This window comes from Phodopus roborovskii, unplaced genomic scaffold, assembly GCF_943737965.1.
Source record: "Phodopus roborovskii unplaced genomic scaffold, PHOROB, whole genome shotgun sequence".
Taxonomy (NCBI): domain Eukaryota; kingdom Metazoa; phylum Chordata; class Mammalia; order Rodentia; family Cricetidae; genus Phodopus; species Phodopus roborovskii.
This window is the reverse complement of record NW_026126599.1, coordinates 12,722,596-12,747,685: the sequence shown is the minus strand read 5'-3', so window position 1 is coordinate 12,747,685 and position 25,090 is coordinate 12,722,596. Positions and strand designations below refer to the sequence as shown.

Genomic DNA, 25,090 nt, shown 5'->3' with positions numbered 1-25,090 from the left:
TTTCTTAGAGCATTCTTGATATTTACTGTCTTTGTATATAGTTTTGTATCAAGCCTAAATCTTTTCTTTAGACTAAAAAGGGAATTGTAGTGAGATATTCATTCCACCCACACCTGCTGCACTGACCACGCCCATTGGGGGGTGGGAACAGGTGCGGACCTGGGAGAACTAGGTCTGGGGTCAATAACCCCAGAGGCTCTCTCTCTCTTGCTTCCTGGTCGGCGACATATAGCATCCAGAGGCATCCTTGGGATGGGAATCTGCTGGTGGTCATCTGTCTGTGTTGTAAGTGATTTCTCCCTGAATAAACATCCATCAGCCTATCTGTTTTCCCCTATTCTTATTTATTCCACGATAGGGGGAGGTGTCCACTGAGCTTAATTGGCCAATTTCATTAGAGTAGCAGTGACTACCTACAATAAACTGTCCCTTGTCCCCTCACGCCCACCCCAGGCCTGCTGACTCTTTATATTCCCTCATAGGTGGAGGGGTGGGGTGGATCACTGGATTTACCCCCTTGTAGCATGAAAAATAAATTACTCAGAGACTGATATTGGGGTTCAAGCTTCAAACTGAAGATTAGGAAAGCAAAGCAGTTGGGTCCTAGTTCTTACCTCTGCCTTACGCTGAGAGGCGATCCTAGCTCCACCAAACCTCAGACTGCAGTCCCAGACTGTTATGCTCTCCTCAGTGTGGCTGGAGAATCCTGAGACTCAATCCTTCCTATCCTCAATGTGGCTGGAGGATGAATCCCAGCTCTGAGACCCTGCTTCTGTTTTACATACCTCTTTAGTGCTGGGATTAAAGGTGTGTGATCCCAGGAACTGGGATCAATGGCATGAACTTTGTTACTCTTCACTCTTGTGTAGGCTATGGTGGCCTTGAACTAACAGAGATCTATCTACCTGAGTCCTGGGATTAAAGGTGTGCACCACCACTGCCTGATCTCTTTAGCTTGAGGCTGGCTTTGCTCTCTGAATCCTCAGGCAAACTTTAATAAATTATAAATAACATATCACCACACCTCCTCCCTGCAACATTCTAGCTGCTCCCTCCTGACCTCCCAGTCAGATGCATATGCCCATGCTTCATGGTCTTGGTGCTAGGGTGTACAGAGGGTTGAAGGGGGAACTCTTACCTGTGCAGTTCTAGAGAAGTAATCCATGCTGGGATGAGGCTTTCCTGGGATATGGCTGCTTTGGGGTCAGCCAAGGTGCTGTGCTCTGAAAGTAGTCCAATAAACTCTTTGGTTCTCCAAGTTGGACCATGGTGGAATTGTACTTTGGTTTGCCATTGGTGCCCATAAGGAAAGAAGGGTAGACTGCAACAGGATGTGGCTTCATGGGTGGTGGCCTTGCCTAGTGTGCTTGGAGTCTTGGGCTCTGTGTTGGGTGGGGGAGGGAGGGAGGCTCTCTGGGATTTGCTGGTCGGCTAGCCTAGTCTCATTGTGCTCTAGGCCATTTCCTCAGCACCCCCAAGATGTTTAGTCTCTAAATATGTTCTGCCCTGAAGAAGAGTTGAAAGTTGGCTGTAGTAATGACAATTGAAATTGAATTGTAATGTATTGAATTGAGGCTCAAAGCTTGGCTCCTCAGGAGAAATCATAGTCTTTGTGAAGGTGCCAGGAATGTAACATGTTTCAGCGGCTGAAGAAAAACAGTATGGCGGTTCATTATCAACACTAATAGAATTAACACAGTTGGGGCTGGGTTAAGAGTTTTAATGTGCAAGCATGAAGAACTGAGTTCGAATCCCCAGCATCCACGTAACAAGCGGGAATAGTCATGCTATATACCCCAGAGAGATCTCTAGGGCTTACTGATTGCCAGCCCATCTCTAGGTTCAGTGAGAGACTCCGTCTCAAGGGGATGAGAGAGAGAGTGACGAAGTGGAACACCCAGCATCCTCTTCTCTTTTCCGGGCTCATGCCCAGGGCATGTACTCAATATGCATGCGTATATACATGGAAGAACTGGAAATGGGGCTCAAGGAGATATGGCCATAGAAACGTGATTTGTAATCTCCCAATGGTAAAAGCTGTCTAAGTGACTGCCGTTAAATGATGGGCTCAGTGAAGATAATTTGCCCTTACAACAGAATATTATTCAGCCCTAAAAAGAAATGAGGACCTTTCTACCATGTGGATAAACTTGGAGGATAAAGGACTGCGTTCATTCAAAGTCTCTGCAGAGACAGAATGTAGGAAGGTGGGTTCTGGGCCCATGGAGGGGCTGTGAGAGGGACAGAGTTTCGGTTTGGAAAGGTGAGAAGGTTCTGTGCATGAATGGCTGATGGGGGTGCTGCACAGCCAGACACATGCTTTTTATTAATAAAAATTGCATACATATGTGTATGTGGTATGCATGTATCTCTGTGTGTGTTTCTATGTACACGCATGTGTGTGTGGAGGCCCAAGGTTGACATCAGGTGTTTGATTACTGCACCTTACATATTGAACTCCTGATTTTCCTGTCTCTACCTCTTGCATCCTGGGAGATAGATTTGTATCACTGTGCCCATTTATTTATTTATTTGTTTGTTTATTTATTTATTTTGTGATGCTAGCATCGAACCCAGTGTTTTGTTCACACTAAGCAAACACTCTACCACTGAGCCACACACCCCGAGCCACAGATGGAAGCTTTTAGGATGTTTTACGACAGTTAAAATTTGATTTTGCTTGTTTGTCACACTTATTCCTATGTCCCCTGAAATATATATAGAAGAAGAGGCAATTAGGAAGTTTTGAACAGTGAGATAATTGGAGAAAAGGCTAATGGAAGGAACTGGGCTAGAGTCCAGACTCCCATGGACGAAGTCATTGACACCAAACAAGAAGGCTGCTTAGCTGTTGAGGCTCAGGCTGTGCTCTCATTTGGAGGTCTCCTCTTTCCTCCAGAGTAGGATCGCCTTTCAAGTTGCAACAAAACCTGAAATAGTTATAGGTCCTGTAACCCTGTGAGAGGCTGAGGCAGGAGGATGGCAAGTGCAAGGCTAGCCTAGGCTACAGAGTGAGTTCAAGGAGAGCCTAGGTAACTTAATGAGATCTTGTCTCCAAATGCAATGCATATAAGTGTATGTGTATGTTGTCATGGTGGTAGAGCCCCTACCTAGAATCTACCAATGAAGGACTGAGGTGTATCTTGGTGATAGAAACCAGGCAAGTCTAAGGTTTCATTCCCACCATGCAATATGTAAATAAATAGGTAAGTAATTAAGTCATAAGTAAAATTATGTAAACCTATAATGAAGATAAATCACATTGATAACAAATGATGAAACAACCACTTCTTTGCTATGATATATGGCATTTTCAGAAAATATTTTCTTTTCACTCAAGTGGGTGCATATGCAACATGAACAGATTACTACCAAGCCCAGAAGAGGATGTCAGATCCCCTGGAGCAGGAGTTACAGTGAACCACCAACTTGTTGTGGGTGCATGGGAAATGAACTCAAGTCCTTTGCAAGAACAGCCAGTGCTGGCAGCTATTGAGCTGTCTTTCCAGCCCTAGGCATGGCATGGTATATGTGCCCTTGAAGTTGTTGTCTACTACTGTATCTGTCATAGACATAGACTGTATGGACTATGCTATTTTAGAGTGTGCTACATTGTGTCTCTTGCCAAGGACATTGGTTCCTTGGCTTCCTGTCAGCACCTTGAAGTTGGTGGTAGTAACTGGCAAATGCTGTGAATTAGGCCTCTTGCCCTCCCCTCCCTCAGGTGACTGTTGAACTTTTTCCAAGCGTGGAGTTGCTTTGGGGGCTACTGTTATTTTTCACAGACTAGCCAGGCACGTGCCAAGTGCTGTTTAAGTGTGGCTGTTATTGTTATTATTTTGTTTGGCAGTTTGTTCAGACAGAACTTGGACAGAGTCCTTGACCAGCTGTTTTGTTTTTTTCTTGTCTCTAGTTTGCCCGACCATCTGTAAGTCACATGGCTGCACAGCTGAAGGCCTGTGCTGCCACAAGGAGTGCTTAGGCAACTGTTCGGAACCCGATGATCCAACCAAGTGTGTGGCTTGTCGCAACTTCTACCTGGATGGTCGGTGTGTGGAGACCTGCCCACCCCCCTACTACCACTTCCAGGATTGGCGATGTGTGAATTTCAGCTTCTGTCAAGACCTTCACTACAAATGCAGGAACTCTAGGAAGCCTGGCTGTCACCAATATGTCATTCACAACAACAAGTGCATTCCTGAGTGTCCTTCTGGCTATACCATGAATTCCAGCAAGTGAGTCCAGTGTGTAGGTCTGGGGAAGGAGCTGGAAGCAGGTGATGTGGTTAAAGCTGTTAAAGAGGGCTGGTGAGCTCTTTTGCTGGATGCATCCCCAGCACCAAGTTTATTAGGCCTGGTGGTACACACCAGTAGTCCTACCATTTGGAAGTTAGAAGCAGGAGGATCCAAAGTTCAGGGTCATTCTTGACTGCAGAGTGAGTTCAAGGCCAGTATGAGCTCCGCAAAACCCTGTCTCAAAAAAAAAACAAAAAAACAAAAACCCAAAACAGAAACCTATACCACCCCAAGGAAACCACAAAATAACTGCTGTTTAGGACTGATGACGAAGCCTTATCAGTTCCAACTGTGCTAAACGAGAGTATACTGGCTAAGAATGAGGTTGCTGTTGATAGCCACCACTTACATCTTTTCAATTCCATATGTGTGTGTTCATCTGTGTGGGCATGTGTATGTACAGATGGGTACAGGCGAACATGTATATGTGCATGTGAGATTGTGTATGTGCATGCATGTGTGAGCAAGTGTGTACACATGCAGGAACCTGGGTGTGCAGGTGGGCATGTGCACATGTATGTGTTTGTGTTTATATGTGTGGTCACATTTGTGTGCAGGTGGGCATGTGTTTATATGTGTATATGTGGTCATGTATATGTGCCGATGTGTGTGTGTGTGTGTGTGTGTGTGTGTGTGTGTGTACCAGCTGCTGATATTGGATGTTTTCCTCAATAACTCTCCACCTTCTTACTTAGTTTTTAAATATTTTACTTTTACTATGTGTGTGTTATGTATGTACAGTGTCTGTATGTGCACGGAGGTGTCTGGGGAGGCCAATAGAGGGCATCAGTTTCCCTTGAGCTGATGTTATAGGTGAATGTGAGCCTTCGTGTGGGTACTGGGAATTGAACTCAGGACCTCTGGGAGAGCAGCAAGTTCTCTTGACCACTGACCCATGTCCCCATTCCCCACTTTATCTTTGAGTGAAGGTCTCTCACTGGATGTAGAGCTTAGGATATTCCTTGTCTACTTCCCTAGTGCTGGCTCTTTGTTGATGCTGGGGAAGCAAACCTAGATCCCCATGCTTGCGCAGCAAGTATTTTGCCAACTGAGTGATCTACCAGCTCTCAGTAGTGTGTGTTTTTTTAAACACTTTGTCCTCGTCTTTGGTGATGGGCTTGATCAGAAGGAGACATTTCTCTCAAACACGCCATTTCTGAATGCCGTGCTTACAGTTGAAGACGGAAATCTTTTGTTTCTCCTGCACCCTCGCTCCTCCCTGGAACTGTTACACCAGGAAGGTAGCTGTGTTGTTCATGTCCTACCCCACCTGACCCCAACACAAGCTGGGGACACACTGTCTTAAGGAGGGGCAGGTTACGCCTACGCTATTCCCAGAGCTTGGCTGTTCTTCCAAGATCAGCACCATCAAGCCGTTTCCTACCGCTTGGGTGAGAAACAGGTTTCTCTCCTTGGTGGTGAGTCAGGCTTCCTATAGCTACACCGCAGATGCTTGGTGCAGGGCCTCAGCTTCGTGAATGAGATAGTTTAATGTTTGGGACCCTCACCATGTTGTTGTTTTAAATCTCTTTCCTTGTTTTTGTGTTAGTGTTTAAGAGAAGTAGGATGGGGTGGGAGGGGGGATGTCCAGCAAAGAACAGAAAACCAAATCAGAAACAGACGCACATTGTGAGGCCTTGAGCTGACCTGCTGACGTCAAAATTCTTCCTTTCAGACTTGGGCATTAGCCAAGTGAGTGAGCAAAAGAGTGTTTTGATTTTGGTGGGAAATTTTATTTCCCTGGGTGGAAAAGAGCAAGAAGGAAAACAATCTTTATTTAAGCTCTCGTGAGTGTTTATGAAACCTGAAAGTACAATATGTTTTGTTTTGCTCTTTTTTTTAATTAAATAAATTAAAAAAAAAAAAAAACAAAGAAACAAAACGGCAAGTATTGTTGGCCCAAATAGACCTCGATAAATCAGTCTCTGTGTTGAATGGGACTTTATTTTTCATTTCGAGGGCAGGGGAAGGTTCAACAGGAAGCTTGGAGAAGGAAATATTGTTCTGCTTATCCATTTCAGTTTTTAAGAACAATTGTGGGTACTGATGGTTTCTGTCACGACCTTTGTGTAAAAGACATTGGCTTTAGGGCCAGAGCGTTTGCCCACCAGATAAAGCAGGAGTTTGGGTCACCAGAACCTGTGTGTATGCCAGGCTGTGTGGTGGCCCATCTGTCATCCTAGCCTTAGAAGGTGGAGACAAGGATCCTGGAGCAGGTTGGGTATCTACTGAGTTCAAGTGAGGGAGCCTACCTCAGTGTATCCGATGGAGAGCTGGTAAGGTGGCTCAGCAGGTAAAGGTGCTTGCCACCAAGCCTGACATCCTAAGTTTGAACTCTTAGGAACCCAGAAGGACAAAAATGACTCCTAAAGGTTGTCCTCTGGCATACTACATGCTGTGATGTGTACATGCCCACATAGTTACACACACACATGCACACACACATACACACACACACAAACATATATACACATACACATCTATCATATATCTGTCTATCAATCAATCTATCTATCATTTACCTGTCTATACATACACACATCTAATTATCAATCCATCAATACACACACACACACACACACACACACACACACACACACACACACACGATAGGGAATAGTTGAGGAAGACATCTAGCATCAGGTGTGGGCTTTCACACATAGGTGCACACATGCATATATAGCACATATACATATACATTCAAAAGAAGAAAAAGAAGACATAGGATTTAAATAAAAGGCTTTAAAAAAATGTTAACCATAGCCAAGATGATGACTCTCTGTACATTGTTGTGTTGTAGGTTTCTATATTGGTTCTCAACTCCTGTAGCTTTTCTGATGATGGCTGCGTGAGACACTGATCTATGAGTATGGCACAATGTCCTTAGAAGTCATTTTATTGTTATGTTTCTTTGGGTCTATGGTCTATCTATTCTCAGGTTCTTGGACACCTGACCACTGTCAGGCATGGGTTTCATCTCAGGGAACGGGCCTTAAATCCAACCAGATAGTGAGTGGTTGGTTGTACTTTTATGCCACTATAGCTCTGTGCTATTGTGCAGGCAGGTCACTGTAGGTGGAAGGGCCTGTAGCTGTGTTGGTGGCATGCAGAATACTTCCAATACCATGAACACTAGTCAACAAGAGGAAAGGTTCTATGTAAGCACCTGCTCGACTTCTCTGTGTTCAGTGACACATATTGCTGTGGTCTTCAGCAATTGTTTTTTTTTTTTTTTTTTTTTTTGTTCCTTTGGGGGTTCCCTTTCTGTGTCTTAACTATTTGAACAGATTCCTGGCTGAAGTTTCACTTGATGTGTAGAAATGTCTAGTTGAGGCTTTGTCTCCCCTGGTGATTCTACTTGGATTTCTTTCATGAATGTAATGTATACATTTTAAGAAGCTTCTGTGGTAGTAGGTTCCTATATGATTCCTTCAGTGTCTCTTAGTGTTGGCTGTTCCTGTCTGTATTTCCTCCCTCCCTTCCCTCCCTCTTCCTTTCCCCTATCCTTGAATCCTTCTGTTCTGCCTCTACTCCCCCATTCCCTCCCTCCATCCATAATTATATATTCATTTCTCCTTCCTTGAGGTACCCTTCCCCACTGGGGGATTGCTGTAAATTATATCCTTATATCCCTGTTCTCTCCAGGTCCTTTATCATGAAGGGGTGTTGGCTTTTGTCAAAGACCTTTTCTGCATCTAATGAGATGATCATATTTTTTTCTTTCAGTTTTTTTATATGTGGATTACATTAATTGATTTTAGTATGTTGAACCATCCTTGTATTTGTGGGATAAAAGCTATTTGATTAGGGTGGATGATCTTTTTTATTTGTTCTTAGATTCAGTTTTCAAGAATTTATTGAGATTACTTGGGTCTTTATGTGTTTAGGTGTCAGAGTAAGTGGGCTTGTAAAAAAAACACGGGCAACATTCTTTCTGTTTCTTTGAAAGTCTGGTAGGATTCTGTGCTAAAGTCAGTTGGCCCTGGAAGTTTTTATTATCATTTTGGATGGGAGGCTTTTAATTACTGCTTCTATTTTACTGTTTAAATTGCTTAACCAGTCTTGATTTAATTATTTAATTTTGGTGAGAGGTATATATGGAGAAAATTATCTTTTTTGTTTTTCCATTTTCTAATTCGGAGTACTGTTTTTTAAAGTGTATACTTACAATTCTCTGGATTTCCGTGTCTATAGTTATGGCCACCCTTTTGTCTCTGATTTTGTTAATTTGGATTTTCTCTCTATGCTTTTCTTTTTTTCTTCCCCCCCCCCCGTGAATTTGTTTAAGGGTTGCAAATGTGCTGTTAAGTATGAGATCTCTTCTTTTTTTTTGGGGGGGGGAATATTTTAATTTCTTTGATAATTTTTTAAAATTTAAATTGGAAACAAGCTTGTTTTACAAGTCAATCCCATTTCCCACACCCTCCCTTCCCCTTCCCTGTCTCCCCCAATCCCCATCCCATCTGCTCCCCAGGGAGGGTGATGCTTTCCATGGGGAATCTTTGAAGTCTGTCATCATCATTTGGAGCAGGGCCTAGCCCCTTCTCCACTCCCCACCCCCCATGTGTTTAGGCTGAGAGTGTATCCCTCTATGTGGGGTGGGCTCCCAAAGTCCATTCAGTAAACTAGGAATAAATACTGATCCACTACCATAGGCCCCATAGACTGCCTAGTCCTCCTAACTAACACCCACACTCAGGGGGGCTGGGTCAATCCTATGCGGGTTTCCCAGCTATTAGACTGGAGTCCATGAGCAGGTCAGAAGTTTCTGTGGGTTTCTCCAGCTTGACCCCTTTGCTCATCACTCCTCCCTCTCTGCAACTGGATTCCTGGAGTTCAGCTCAGTGTTTAGCTGTGGGTGTCTGCTTCTGCTTCTATCAGCTCCTAGATGAAGGCTCTAGGATGGCATATAAGATACCCATCAATTTCAATATCGGGGAAGGGCATTTAAGGTAGCCTCTCCAGGATTGCTTAGATTGTTAGTTGGGGTCATCCTTGTAGGTCTCTGGACATTCCCTAGTGCCAGATTTCTCTTTAAACCTATAATGGCTCCCTCTGTTATGGTATTATCTTTTCTTGCTCCTCTATTCTTTCCCTGCCTCAGTCTTCCTGCTCCCTCATGCTCACTTTCCCCCTCCTCTTTTCCTAACTCCCTCTCCCCTCCCCCTTCCCCCCCATGCTCCCAATTTCCTTGGGACATCTTGTCCCTTTCCCCTTCTCAGGGGGACCATGTATGTCTCAGAGTCCTCTTTGTTTCCTAGCTTTTCTGGTGGTATGGATTGTAGGTTGATAATCTTTTGCTCTATGTCTAAAATCCATATATGATTGTGTACATACCACGTCTGTCTTTTTGTGACTGGGTTACTTCACTCAGGATGTTTCTTCTAGTTCCATTCATTTGTCTGCGAATTTCAAGATTCCATTTTTTTTTTCCTGTTGAGTAGCACTCCATTGTGTAAATGTACCACATTTTCTCCATTCATTTTTTGGTTGAGGGGCATTTAGGTTGCTTCCAAGTTCTCGCTATCACAAATAATGGTGCTATGAACATAATTGAAAAGATGTCCTTGTTGTATAAATGTTCATATTTTGGGTATATGCCTGAGAGTATAATTACTGGATTATGAGGTAGATTGATTCTCACTTTCCTGAGAAACTGCCATACTGATTTCCAAAGTGGCTGTATGAGTTTGCACTCCCACCAACAGTGGAGAAATGTGCCTCTTTCTTCACATCCAGCATAAACTGTCTTTGGTGCTTTTGATTTTAGCCATTCTGACAGGAGTAAGATGGTTTCTCAGAGTTGTTTTGATTTGCATTTCCCTGATGGTTAAGGATGTTGAGCACTTCTTAAGTGCCTTTCAGCCATTTTGGATTCCTCTGTTGAGAATTCTCTATTTAGTTCTGTACCCCACTTTTTTATTGGATTATTTGGTGTTTTGGTGACTAGCTTCTTCAGTTCTTTGTATATTTTGGAGATCAGCCCTCTGTCAGATGTGGGGTTGGTGAAGATCTTTTCCCATTCTGTGGGCTACCGTTTTGTCTTGTTGATTGTGTCCTTTGCCTTACAGAAACTTTTCAGTTTGAGGAGGTCCCATTTATTAATTGTCGATCTTAGTGTCTGTGCTACTGGTGTTTTGTTCAGGGAGTGGTCTCCTTTATCAAGTAGTTCAAGGGTATCTGCCACTTTCTCTTCTAAGAGGTTCAGTGTGGCTGGATTTATGTTGAGATCTTTGATCCATTTGGACTTGAGTTTTGTGTCTGGTGACAGATATGGATCTATTTGAAGTCTTATATACACCAGCATCCAGTTATGTTAGCACCATTTGTTGAAGATGCTTTCCTCCTTCCATTGGATAATTTTAGCTTCTTGTCAAAAATCAGGTGTTGGTAGGTGTGTGGGTTAATATCAGGGTTTCAATTCGATTCCATTGGTCTACCTGTCTATTTTTGTGCCAATACCAGGCTGTTTTCAGAACTATAGCTCTGTAATAGAGCTTAAAGTCGGGGATGGTGTTGCCTCCTGAAGTTCCTTTATTGTACAGGGTTGTTTTGGCTATCCTGGGTTTTTTGTTTTTCCATATAAATTTGATTATTATAATTTCAAGGTCAGTGAAGAATTGTGCTGGGATTTTAATGGGGATTGCATTGAATCTGTAGATTGCTTTTGGCAAGATTGCCATTTATACTATATTGATCCTACTTATCCAAGAACATGGGAGATCTTTCCGTTTTCTGGTATCTTCTTTACTTTCTTTCTTTAGAGCCACAAAGTTCTTATTATATAGGTCTTTCACTTGTCTGGTAAGCGTTACCCCAAAATATTTTATGTTGTTTGTGGCTACTGTAAAAGATGATGTTTCTCTGATGTTTTTCTCAGCCCCTTTATCATCTGTATATAATAGGGCTACTAATTTTTTTTTTTGAGTTAATCTTGTATCCTGCCACTTTGCTGAAGATGTTTATGAGCTGTAGGAGTTCCCTGGTAGAGTTTTTCGGGTCATTTATTATATCATCTGCAAATAGAGACAGTTTGACTTCTTCCTTTCCAATTTGTATCTCCTTGATCTCCTTTTGTTGTCCTATTGCTCTATCTAGAACTTCAAGTATTGAAGAGATAGGGAGAGAGAATGAACAGCCTTGTCTTGTTCCTGATTTTAAAGGAATTGTGTTGAGTTTCTCTTGATTTAGTTTGATGTTGGCTGTTGGTTTGCTGCATATTGCTTTCATTATGTTTAGGTATGTTCCTGTTATCCCTGATCTCTCCAAGACCTTTATCATGAAGGGATATTGGATTTTGTTGAAGGCTTTTTCAGCATCTAGGGAGATGATCATATGATTTTTCTTTTTCAGTTTGTTTATGTGGTGGATTACATTGATGGATTTTCTTATGTTGAGCCATCCCTGTAACCCAGGGATGAAGCCTACTTGGTCATGGTAGATGATTTCTCTGATGTGTTCTTGGAATTGATTTGCCAGTATTTTTATTGAGTATTTTACATCAATGTTCATGAGGGATATTGGTCTATAGTTCTCTTTCTTAGTTGTGTCTTTGTGTGGCTTCAGTCCCAAGGTAAGTGTAGCCTTGTAAAATGAGTTTGGCAATGGCCCTTCTGCTTCTATTGTATGGAACACTTTAAGGAGTATTGGCATTAGCTCTTCTTTGAATTTCTGGTAGAATCTTGCACTGAAACCATCTGGCTCTGGGCTTTTTTTTTTTTTTGGTTGGGAGACTTTTGATGATTGCTTCTGTTTCATTAGGGGTTATAGGTCTATTGAAGTTGCTTATCTGTTCTTGATTTAATTTTGGTAAGTGATAGCTATCCAGAAATTTGTCCTTCAGATTTTCGAATTTTGTGGAGTACAGGTTTTCAAATATGACCTAAGAGTCTCTGGATTTCTTCAATGTCCGTTGTTATGTCCCCCTTTCATTTCTGGTTTTGTTAATTTGTGTGTTCTCTCTCTGTCTTTTGGTTAATTTGGATAAAGTTTTGTCTGTCTTGTTGATTTTCTTGGAAGAACCAACTCTTTGTTACATTAATTCTTTGTATTGTTTTCCTGTTTTCTACTTTTTTGATTTCAGCCCTCAAATTGATTATTTCCTGGCATCTAGTCCTCTGGGGTGAGTTTGCTTCTTTTTGTTCTAGAGCTTTGAGTTGTGCTTTTAATTCTCTAGTGTGAATATTCTCCATTTTCTTCACGAAGGCACTTAATGCAGTGAACTTTCCTCTTAGTACTGCCTTCAAAGTGTCCCATAAGTTTGAGTATGTTGTGTCTTCATTCTCATTGAATTCTAGGAAATCTTAAATTTCTTTCTTTATTTCTTCATTGACCCAGAAATGGTACAATTGCACATTGTTCAGTTTCCATGAGTTTGTAGGGTTTCTGCAGTTTGTGTTGTTACTGAATTCCAACTTTAAAGCATGGTGGTCTGATAAGATACAGGGGGCTATTCCAATTATTTTCTGTCTGTTGAGGTTTGCTATGTTGCCGATCGAGTATGTGGTCGATTTTAGAGAAGGTTCCATGTGGCCCCGAGAAGAAGCTATATTATTTTGTGTTTGGATGGAATGTTCTGTAAATGTCTGTTAAACCCAATTGGGTCATAACTTCTGTTAGTTCCTTTGTTTCTTTGTTAAGTTTCTGTCTGGTAGACCTGTCTAGTGTTGAGAGTGGGTTGCTCAAATCTTCCACTATGAGTGTATAAGGTTTTATGTGTGATTTGAGTTTTTTTTTACGAATGTGTATGCCTTTATATTTGGGGCATACATGTTCAGAATTGAGATTTCATCGTGATGGATTTCTCCTACGATGAATAGGAAATGACCTTCTTCATCTCTTTTGATTGATTTTAAAGTCTAACTTGTTAGATATTAGGATAGCTACACCTGCTTGTTTCTTTGGTCAATTTAATTGAAAAACCTTTTCCAAACTCTTAACTCTGAGGTAACGTCTGTCTTTGAAGTTGAGGTGTATTTCTTGTATGCAGCAGAAGGATGGGGGGGGGGTCTGTCTTCCTATCTATTCTGTTAGCCTATGTCTTTTTATAGGCGAGTTAAGACCATTAATATTGAGGGATATTAATAACTATTGATTGTTAATTCTTGTTTGTTTTGGATTTGTTGGTGGTGGGTATTGTGTGTGGATCCCCCCTCCCCTTTTTTTTTTTTGGCTGTTGGTAAAGTTAGATTACCTATTGCCTATGTCTTTGTGTATGTATCTGACTTCATTGGGTTGGAGTTTTCCTTCCAGAACTTTCTGCACGGTTAGATTAGTGGATGTGTATTGTTTAAATCTGGTTTTTGTCATGGAATATCTTGGTTTCTCCATCTATAGTGATTGACAGCTTTGGTGGGTATAGTTGTCTGGGCTGACATCTGTGGTCTCTTAGTGTTGATAGAATATCTATCCGTTTCTTTCTGGCCTTCAGAGTTTCCATGGAGTAGTGAGGTGTAATTCTGATAGTTTTGCCTTTATATGTCACTTGGCCTTTTTGCTTTGCTGCTTTTAATATTCTTTCTTTATTCTGTATGTTTGGTGTTTTGATTATTATGTGGTGAGTGGACTTTTTTTTTTTTTTTTTTTTTTTTTTTTTTTTTGGTCCACTCTATTTAGTGTTCTGTAAGCTTCTTGTACTTTCATTGGCATGTCTTTCTTCAGGTTAGGAAAGTTTTTTTTTTTTTTTTCCTATGATTTCGTTGAATATATTTTCTGCACCTTTTAGTTGGGTTTCTTCACCTTCTATATCTATTATTCTTAGGTTTTGCCTTTTCATGGTGTCCCATATTTCCTGGATATTTTGTGTCAGGTATTTGTTGGACTTAAGACTTTCTTTGGTCAATGAATCTATTTCTCCCAGTGTATCTTCAATGCCTGAGATTCTCTCTTCCATCTCTTGTATTTGGTTGGTTATGCTTGCATCTGTTAGTTCCTGATAATTTCTCAGATTTTCTATTTCCAGCATTCCCTTGGACTGTGGGTTGTTTTTTTTTTCCCGTTTTGGGTCTCTATTCAGCTTTTAAGCCTTCCTTGCAATGTTTAAATTGTTCCTTGCAATTTTTCATTTGTCTTTTCTCTGTTTCTTGAATTTTTTTATTCGTTTTTTTTTCTCTTCCATTTCCTTAATGGATTTTCTCATTACCTCTTTGAGGATCTCTATCATCATCATAAAGGTGTTTTTAGGGTTGTTGTCTTCTGCTTCATCTGTGTTTGGATGTTCAGTTCTTGCTGGTATAGAGTCCCTAGACTCTGGTAGAGTCATGTTGATCTTTCTGTTGTTGACTGTTTTCTTATACTGTTGTCTATCCATTCCTTCTTCCAGTGTGTATCAGTAGGGTCTCCCCTTCTCCTGGTGGGTACAGGACCAAGGTTCTCTTCCCGTGTGTGCAAGCAGGTCCAATACTCGGATGGTTTTCCTCTTCCAGTGGGTGGTGGTGGGACTCCTGCAGGTAGAGGTGGGACTAGATCGCTGGCAGACTCTGGATGGGCCGGTCCTCCACAGCATGCTCCCTGGCATGCAGTCCCCAGTCCTCAGGGGGCTCCAAATCAGGGCCCTGGAAGGCAGGCTGGAAACCTAATTTCAGTTTTTTAATGGAACTTAGAGCTATGAAGTGCCTTTATTGTTTATGTAAGTTTGTGTATGATGTGCTTTCATTTTCATTTAATTCTAGTAAGTCTTTAATTTCATTCTCAAATTCTGTCTTGACTCATTTTTCATTTGGTAGAGAGTTGTTCAGTTCCCATGAGTTTGTAAGCTTTCTGTTGTTGAAATTGAGCTTTAATCCTTGATGGTTTGATTGGATGCAGGTGTTATTTTTGAGTTTCTGTGTCTGTTGGACTTGCTTTGTGTCTGTATATATTCTGTATTTTGGAGAAAGTTCCATACGTTTCTGGGAAGAAGGTATATTCTTTTGTGTTTCAGCAAAACTTTTTGTAAATCTTTGTTAGGTACATTTAGTTTACAACATCAGTTAGCTCCAGTTCTTCTCATTTTAGTTTTTGTGTGGATGACCTGTCTGTTGGTGAGAGTGGGCACTGAAGTGTCTCCTATCACTGTGTGAGGGTAGATGTGCGACTTAAATTGTCGTAATACTTCTTTTATGAACTTGAATGTTAAGAATCGCAGTGACTTCTTGACGGATTTTCTGTGGTAAGTATGTAGTACTCTTCTCTGTCTCTCCTGATTAGTTTTGGGTTGAAATCTAAGTGGTGAGTATGTAGTACCATTCTCTATCTCTTCTCATTAGTTTTGGTTTGAAGTTTATTTTGTCAGATATTAAAATAACTACACTGGCTGGCTTCTTAGGTCCATTTGTTTGGAACCTTTTCCCATCCTTTTACCCTGAGGTAATATCTGTCCTTGATGTTGAGGTGAGGTGTGTTTCTTAGATGCAGCCAAAGGATGGGTCCTGTTTTCACATCCTTTTTGTTAGTGTGTGTCTTTTTATTGGAGAATTGAGACCATTTATATTGAGAATTATTAGTGAGCAGTGTTTTTTGATTCCCATTGTTTTGTTGTTATGATGGTGTTTCCCCTTATTTGATTTGCTGTTTTGGTATTACTTATTCCTCACGTTCTCTTGGTTGTTGTGTCCTCTTTAGGTTGGCATTGACTTTTTGGTGCTTATAGGGCTGGATTTATGATAATACTGCTAAAATTTAGTTTACTCATGGAATGTCTTTCTTTTTCCATCCCTTGTGATTGATCGTTTTCCTGGACATAATATTCTGTGGTCTTTTAGAATCTGTAGAACATCTGTGTAGGACCTTCAGGGTTAAAGAATCTCCATTGAAAAGTCAGGTCTAATTCTAATACAGCAGTGTTACTTAACCTGTGGGATGCAACCTTTGGGGGTGTGTGTCACATATCAGATATCTTGCATGTTAATATTTACATTATGATTCATAACAGTAGCAAATTTACAGTTAAGAAGTAGCAATGAGCTGGGGGTTGGTGGTGCATGCCTTTAATCCCAACACTGGAGAGGCACAGGCAGTTGGATCTCTGTGAGTTTGAGACCAGCCTGGTATACAGAGCTAGTTCCAGGGCAGGCTCCAAAGTAATACAGAGAAACCCTGTATCGGAAAAAAAGGCAAAACAAAACTTTATTTGTGTGTATTGTGAGCATGTGGTGATCAGATGACAATTTGCAGCCCTCAGTCCTCTTTTCTCACCTTGTGGGTTCCCAGGACTGAATTCCAGTTTGCGGGCCTGACTGCAAGTACCTTTACCCTTTGAGTCATCTCTCCAGCTAATGCCTGGCATTTTTATGTGGGTTCTGAGGGTCTAACTCAGGTTCTATTGACAGAGCCATCTCCCAATCACTGGGCAATGATATTTTTTTGGTGGGGGGTAGGATACTTGGCTATTCTAAGTATGTGGAAGGCATTTGACAACATCTGGAGATATTTTTAGTTGTGGCAACATGGAGATGGGATGCTCTTGGTATTGAGTATAGCTTGAGAACCCTGCTCTGCATCGTATACTGCCCATGGTCACCTTATTGCCTCTGTGAAGAAATACTTGGTTTCAATTATTCAAAGCGCTGTGTCAATGCCTTTTCTGTTACTATGATAAAACACTGATCAAAAGCAACTTAGGGGAGGACATGTTTGTTTTGACTTATATTGTCTGCTCACAGTCTATCCCTGAGGGAAGACAGGCAGAAACCTCAAACAGAAACTATAGAGCAGTGGTTCTCAGCCTTCCAAATGCTTCGACCTTTAATACAGTTCCTTGTGTTGTGGTGACCCCCATCCATAACATTATTTCATTGCTACTTTATTACTGTAATTTTGCTACGGTTATGAATCATAATATAAATATCTGATATGCAGGAAATCTGATGTGTGATCCCCAAAGGGGTTGCGACCCACAGATTAAGAACAGTTGCCAAAGAGCAATACTGCTTGTTGGCTCAGTTTCTGGCTCATATACAGTGACTTTTCTTAATACAGCTCAGGTCCACCTGCCTAGGGAATGGTGCCACCCACAGTGGGCTGGGCCCTCCCACATCAATCAATAATCATGCTGACTCCCCACAGTATGGTCATGGGCCAGTCTAACCTAGGTAGTTCTCGACTGAGACTCCCCCAAGATGACTGTAGGCTGTGTCATGCTGACAGCTGAAGCTGACTAGGACACATGCTGAGCTAAGCAAATCTACCTTAGAGTGATTAAGTTTGCCACTGGTTCCCCATGAAACATGCTGTATTCCCAACTGTGGGTGAAGGAGTCCTGTTCACCTGATTGATCTTATTCTCTCTTTCTGGTCCACTCTCAGCTTGATGTGTACCCCATGTCTGGGACCCTGTCCTAAGGTCTGCCAGATCCTGGATGGCGAGAAGACTATTGACTCTGTGACATCTGCCCAGGAGCTCCGAGGCTGCACTGTGATCAATGGCAGCCTCATCATCAACATTCGAGGGGGCAGTGAGTACTCCCAGTAGGGCCCCCCACTTGCTGTGCTCCATGAGCAGGGAAGAGCACACCTCAGGGTATCCATACATTCCCCTCCCAACTTTCATGGCCATATTCACTTGAGTCCTGTGATCTCAACTTCTCAGGAGGCTGAGGCAGGAGGATTGCTTGAATCTAAGGAGTTCAGACCAGCCTGGGTCGAAAGAAAGAAAGCATAACAAGCAAACACAGTGATACCTCCTTCATCGGCCCTCTAAGTAGGAGACTCATACCAGGAGGTGGCTCAAAATCCAAAATGAGAAGTTCCTGACTTCACATCTGCTGAGAATTCTATTTTCCAATCTGCATCAATAATCTGCATTTTTATTTTTCATTTTTTGTGTATGAGTGTTTTGTACACATTTATGTATATATATGCCATATGTGTGTGGTGTCCACAAAAGCCCCAAGTGGGCACTGCAGTTACATGTGGTTGAGAGCTGCCATGTGGGTGCTGGGAACTGAGCCCAGGTCCTCTGCAGGAGCAGAATTCTCTTGACTACTGCTGGGCTATCTCTACAGCCCCAGAATCTGTATTCTGACTGATGTGCACCGAGTCTGCTATCCCATGCTCATTATGCCAGCACTCAGGAGACAGAAGTAGAGGAGTTCTAGTTTGTGAGTTTGAAGTCAGCCTAGGCTGCGTGAGACCCCAGGTCAAAGAAATGAAGACACAGCTTCCAAGCTAGAATGGGTAGGTTGGTAGGCGGACTGCTTTCCTACCATTCAAGTTCCAGTCCTCAGTGCTATGCCTGTAGGGCACACTGGTGAGATTGAAGCTCTAGGAAAGTGGAGGCTACAGAAATTCAAGGGTATCTTTAGTTAGATAATAATTTTGGCTACATGAGAGTTTGTTTGTATTATAGATTTGCTTCAAACTCACTATGTGGCCATCGGTGATTTTCCACACCTAATCCTCCTGTTGTCACATCCTGAGAGCTGGCATAACAGGAGGGTAGGAACACACACACAGATACACATACACACACACAGCAGGAGGGCAGGAACACACAGACAGACAAACACACATAGATACAAACAACAGGAGGACAGGAACACACAGACACAAACACACACACACACACACACACACACACACACACACACACACACACGCTGGATAAAATATTCTGCAGACATTCATGGGTGTTTTCTGTTTTTTGTAGACAATCTGGCGGCTGAGCTGGAGGCTAACCTTGGCCTCATTGAAGAAATTTCAGGGTTCCTAAAAATCCGGCGTTCCTATGCTCTAGTATCGCTTTCTTTCTTCCGGAAGCTCCATCTGATTCGAGGAGAGACCTTGGAAATCGGGTATGTGAACCTGGCTGTGTTTGTAGCTGCCAACCACAAGACTCATGAATGAAGCAACATAGGGATGGGGAGGTGGTTCACCCAGTAAACTGCTTACTTTGCAATGTGAAGACCTGAGTTTGATCACAAGTTTAAGAAAAATGGTCAAGCTACTAGAGTTGGGGAGAAAAGACAGGTGGGTCCCTGGGGCTCTCTGGCCAGCCAGTCCTCACCTACTTATCAGGTTGGAGGTCAGTGAGAGACCCTTACTCAGAAACAGGGTGGATGAGGTGTAAGGGATGGGCAACCAGTTTTTCTCTGTCCTTCACACTCATCAGCACATACATGCACATGCACCCATGCATGTATGAGTGTGTACACATGCGTGCATGCGCGTGCGCACACACACACACACACACACACACACACACCTCCCTTAGGACTTTTCTTTTAAAAAACCCTTCTGAACCAAAATGAGGCATCTGTTAGATGACAGGGCACTCTTGCATATCCATCCAGCCAAGAGACAGAAAGTCTACTCTACAGTCTTCTTGGGGGAAGCCAGAGGGTGCAGGCTGGGATTTGCTAATGGCCTGTGCATCTGTCATAGCTACACAGAGAATGGAGTGTGATAAATACCTGGTCATGGCCATGTTTGGAAACTGCTTGGCTCTGTCAATACAAAAATCCCTCCTCTCACCTCAATAGAATAAGAGATAGTTTTTTCTGGAGCCAATTATGAGTAGCATGGCCCAGGAATACTGATAAAGGTTATCCCAAATTACATATTCCAATGTGGTAACAGTCTCATGAAATTTTTATACTAATAGAACAGAAAGTCACAAACTAAGTCACTTTTAAAAGATGTTGGTAGAAACATCAAAGAGGCGATTAATAGCAAACCAGAGGAACCTCTGCTATAGGCCGCAGCTGTCATCTGATGACATTCTTAGCCTTTTAGTTGATGGAAACTAATGGTCTGCTACACTAGTACATTCCAAAAGACTTACATGCTAGCCACAAGGATATTTGGGCTATTAAGACACAGAGTGGCTTTTAAGGGGGTTAAAGACAGACCAGGATAAATTGTAATTAGGCTTTGGATCTGCAACTCTCCAACTTTCCACAGTTATTGAAGCATTGTAGAAGGTTCAATATAAGGTGCTGTGTCCATGGTGTCCCTGCCCCTCCTCCCCCAAGAACTTTTGTTCACCATCCTGTTCAGGTAGACCACACCTACTCTTTGTTGAGATGCTTATCTTTCCTGGCTCCTGGAATTCCACCTACTCAAGGTATTCTCCCAGCCACCCCCAGGTGTCCTTTCTCATTTCCCTTGGTCTCCATTTCTTTCCTGAGTTGGCAGTGTGCGCTCCCAGCCATGGCCTGTGTCTTCGGATCTTGCCCTACATAAGCTTAAATAAATATTCAGTCCTGATTCTCTTCTCATCCATCACCCCAAGCCAGCCTCTGAAGCATGCCTCTCTGGGAACCTTAGATACAGCAAGTGGCCTTCTGTAGAACCCCAGTTATCAGTCCTCATTTTGAGGATCCACCTTTGCTCTTCTGTCCTCCAGGTCCCATAGACCCTGCTTTACACTGCTCAAACAAACAGGAGTCTGATGTGTGGCATTTTGAAAAGTAGATAGCATTGAAACATGCAATGGAAAAGTTAGATTCTGTTTCTCACTGGCACAAGAGGGGTGGGTCTCTTGTCCCCAGTCTCATAGCTGTCAAACCATCAGCAAATAAGGGAAGGGGCAAAAAGACATGCCAGTCTACACTGTATCTTAAAGCAGAGCCACACAACTGGGCACTTGGGAGCAGGCAAGTCTCAAGGCCAGCCTGGCCTGGCCTGGTCTAAGGCCAGCCAGGGATGCAGAGTGAGACTGTTTAAAACAACAAACAAACAAACGAACAAAGCAGGAGCACAACACAAAACCAAACCAAACATGATGGAAACCCTCCATACTTTTTTGTCCCCAAACTTGATTTCTGGTTTTATTTTTATTGTTAGACCTGGGTCACAATTTCACCCCCTCCAAAACGCAGTCTGACCCTCACTCCCGCTTCCTCTCTACCTCTTCCTCCTCCTTCATTTTTGCCTCCCCCTCCTTCCCCAGCTCCTTTTCTTCTCCCTGTTATTTAGCCATATTGGTAATTGCATATAGTGCTGGTGTATGCTAAGCAAACAGCCTACCACTGAGCCACACCCCCACCCCTCACTGGGGGATTCTAGGAGAGTGTGCTTCACTTACTTGACCATGAAAATTTATCAACTTCCTTGTTTTCCCTAGTCCCAAAGATAATTTTTGAGTCTGTGCCAATAAAATGGCTAGGACTGGGCTTGTAGCACTGAAGGAGGTCAACTCCAGGCATGGCCCTGGCTATCCAGTTTTAAAATTTTTATTTATGATATATAAAATTAATTTTTGAGAATTTCTTATATACACATAATATATTTTGATCATAATCAGCCCCTGTACCTCCCTCTTATTCCTGATAGATCCACCCCACCCTTGCTCCCTCTCAAGTTCATTTATTCTTTTTTAAAGCAAAATTATAACCCACTGAGTGTATGTTGTGGTCCCTGTCATCTCAGCATTGAAGAAGATGAGGTGTGGAGTAACTAACAGTATGTGTCTGTAGGAACTATTCTTTCTACGCCTTGGACAACCAGAACCTCAGGCAGCTCTGGGACTGGAGCAAACACAACCTCACCATCACTCAAGGCAAGCTCTTCTTCCACTACAACCCCAAACTCTGCTTGTCAGAAATTCACAAGATGGAAGAAGTTTCCGGAACTAAGGGCCGCCAGGAGAGAAACGACATTGCCCTGAAGACCAATGGGGATCAGGCATCCTGTAAGTCTCTATCCTTATGTCCCCTGCTCTCTTTCAGCTACTGCCCTACCCCCCAGGGAAGTGCCATTGTCCTTTGTTGAACTATAGCTTTCTGTGAGAAGAGTTTTAAAATACCAAAGGCAGGTGTGTATGTGTACATATGTGTACACGTGTGTGTGTGTGTGTGTGTGTGTGTGTATGCCTGTGTGTGCACATGTGTATGTGTGCACATGTGTATGTTTGTACAGGTATGTGTGTGTGTGTGTTTGGGGATAGATGTGCATGTGTCTGTGAAGGACAGAGGTGTCATTTCCTTCTTTTCTTTTTTGTTAGTCAGGGTTTCTCACTGCCTGGAGCTCACCAATAGGCTTTGTGGGCTGGTCAGAGAATCACAGGGATCTGTCTTTCCTACTTTTTCCACTGCTGGGGTTAGGATTGTGCACCACTATCTTACTCAGTGTCCTATTGTTGTGAAGAGACACATGAACAAGGAACCCTTACAAAGGAAAGCATTTAATTGGGGCTGGCTTACAGTGTCAGAAGCTTAGTCCATTATCATCATGGTGGGGATCATGGCAGCAGATGAGAAGGCAGACATAGGCAGGCATGGGGCTGAGCGCTTACATCCTGATCCATAGGCAGCAGTAGAGAAGAGAGAAACTGGTCAAGGCAAGAACTCAAGGCAGAAACCTGGAGTTGGGAACTGAAGCGGTGGCCATGGAAGCTGTTTATTGTCAGCTAACTTTCTTATATAGCCTAGAGCTACCTACCTAGGGATGGCTCTGCCCACACTGGGCTGGGCCCTTCCTACTTCAATCATCAATCAAAACAACAACAACAAAATGCTTCACATACATGACCAGAGGGCAATCTGATGGGAGAAGTTCTTCAGTTGAGGTTCCCTCTTCTCAGGTGTGTCTAGCTGACAGCTAAGATTAGCCATCATGCCTGCACATATATGAGCATGCATACACACACATAAAAAAGAGCTCAGAATGGCTGACTAGTTGTCCTTTTTTTTGCATTGGCAAAAATCCACTATTGGCATGGATCATCCACTATTCAGTAGAGCATCTTATTTCTTTGTTGGTCTGCTGACTTCCCACTTTTCAAACTCAGCAAGACCAACGTGGGTGAGACCCATGTAAGAAATAGCAGATTATATGCACTCTGTGTTTTAATTTTCAAGTGACACAATCTAGAATCACCTGGAAAGATAATCTGAATTGAGGGATTGTCCAGATGAGGTTGGCCTGTAGGCATGTCTATGGAGCATTTTCTTGGTTGGTGATCATTTTGGTGGTTTCTCTCTGGCCTGGAGCTCACCAAGTAGGCTTTGCTGGCTTGGGGTTTGACTGTTAATTGGCGAAGAGCCATTTCATGGACTGGATCTGGAACAACATGAGAGTGGAGAAAGCTAGCAGCAAGCAGGCGTTACCTATGCATCCCTCTCTCTCTGGTATTGACTATGGGTGAAGAGATATAACTAATGCCTTGAGTTGCTGCCCAATTTCCCTGAAATGATAGACTCTGACCGAACAAGCAACCAAACAACTCTTCCTCTCTTAAGTTGCTTTTTGTCAATTATTTTATCACAGCAACAAAATAAAACTAGGATTCCTTCTGTCCCTCTGTCTAAACCCTCCCCAAGAGGCTGGAGACCAAAAACTTTGCTCTCAACTGTTCAGTACTCCCAATTGCCTGACTTGTTTTCTCTTTCTAGGTGAAAATGAGTTACTTAAATTTTCTTTCATTCGGACATCTTTTGACAAGATCTTGCTGAGGTGGGAGCCCTACTGGCCCCCTGACTTCCGAGACCTCCTGGGATTTATGCTCTTCTACAAAGAGGCGTAAGTAAAAGGAGGTGGACTATCGGGTGTGCTCCTTGTTTCAGGGACAGACAGAGCCCATAAGGAAGGGTTTATCTTGGCTCACAGCTTGTGTGGTAGGGTTGTCATGGCAGCAGGAGCATGAAGCGGCTGGATACATTGCATCCTCAGTCAGGAAGTGGAGTGCTCAACTCACACTCTTCTCTAAAACAAGACAATATTTTAGTGTGTTATTTTGAATTTTCATATATTTATGTAGTATATTTTGATCATATCCATCCACCATTTTTTCCCTCCAATATCTCCTAGTGTGCCCATCCCATTTCCCTCTCAGCTTCATGTCCTCTCTGTGTTGTTGTTGGCAACCCCCTGAATCCAGTTAGGGTTGCCCATATGTGCATGCTTGTGGAGCCATCCACCTGAGCACCAGCCACCTGCCAGTGTCCAGGTTTCCAAAAAGGGGAGTGACTTAGACTCCCTTAGCAGCTACATGCTACTCCTCTGCCAGGAGAGGACCTCGGAGCCCTCCACCATCCATGCTGGAATGGGGACTGGCTTGATCTAGTGCAGGCAACCATAACTGGTCAGTGTTCATGAGTGCAGTGTTTAGAAGTCCCCATCATCCTTTCATACTAGAGATGCACCTGTCCCTGTCTCCTAGTGCCAGGCTTCCAGAGGCTGAGCACCACACCTGGTCTTTGCATAAGTGCTAGGGATTGAACTCTGGTCCTCATATTTATAGAGCAAAAACTTTGCCTACTGAGCTCTCTCCCCAGGCCAAGTGATCATATGTTGATAACTCATATTGAGAATATAGTACATAGACAATGTTGGGGTGAGGAGAAGAGAGGGAAAAAAAAAAAAAAGAAGAAAGAAAGAAAAGAAAATGCACTGCTTACACTTAAGCCACCCTGGCTTTGCTGCAGCTTTAGTCATTTACCTTGTGGCTGTGTGGGCTGAGATCCGGTGAAGGTGACTACCATTAGCAGCGTGGATTTAGCACAACTCAATGCTGCTAACTTTGGAGAAGACCCGAATTTAGAATTGGAAATATGAGAAGGTTCACTTCTGGGAGTTGGAGAGGAGGCTCAGCAGGTACAGGTGGTCACTGCTTTTCCATAGAATCCAAGTTTGGTCTCCAGCATCCCAATCTGGCATTTCACAACCACTAGCTGCAGGGGATCTAGTGTTCTCTTCTGGCCTCTCAAGGGACATGCATATAAATACACATACTCAGATACATATTCACACTTTCAGAAAGCCATGACTTGTGGACACCAGCTCTGAGGAAGTAGAGATGGGCAGAGCTTTGAAGTCTCTGGATAGTTAGCCTAGCCTACAAGGTAAATTTCAGGCCAGATAAGATCACTGTCTCAA

The 25,090-nt window shown here is 42.8% G+C and overlaps 1 protein-coding gene across 2 annotated transcripts in view; it reads left to right on the top strand.

The window, feature by feature from the left end:
* Positions 1-25,090, top strand: part of Insr (insulin receptor) — a 139,090-nt gene that overhangs the window by 72,660 nt on the left and 41,340 nt on the right. For both annotated transcript variants that reach the window (XM_051205295.1, XM_051205294.1), the window contains exons 3-7: positions 3,914-4,235; positions 17,579-17,727; positions 18,921-19,065; positions 21,691-21,905; positions 23,608-23,734. In XM_051205295.1, the coding sequence (XP_051061252.1) occupies positions 3,914-4,235; positions 17,579-17,727; positions 18,921-19,065; positions 21,691-21,905; positions 23,608-23,734 (958 nt within the window). The remainder of the gene's footprint in view (positions 1-3,913; positions 4,236-17,578; positions 17,728-18,920; positions 19,066-21,690; positions 21,906-23,607; positions 23,735-25,090) is intronic.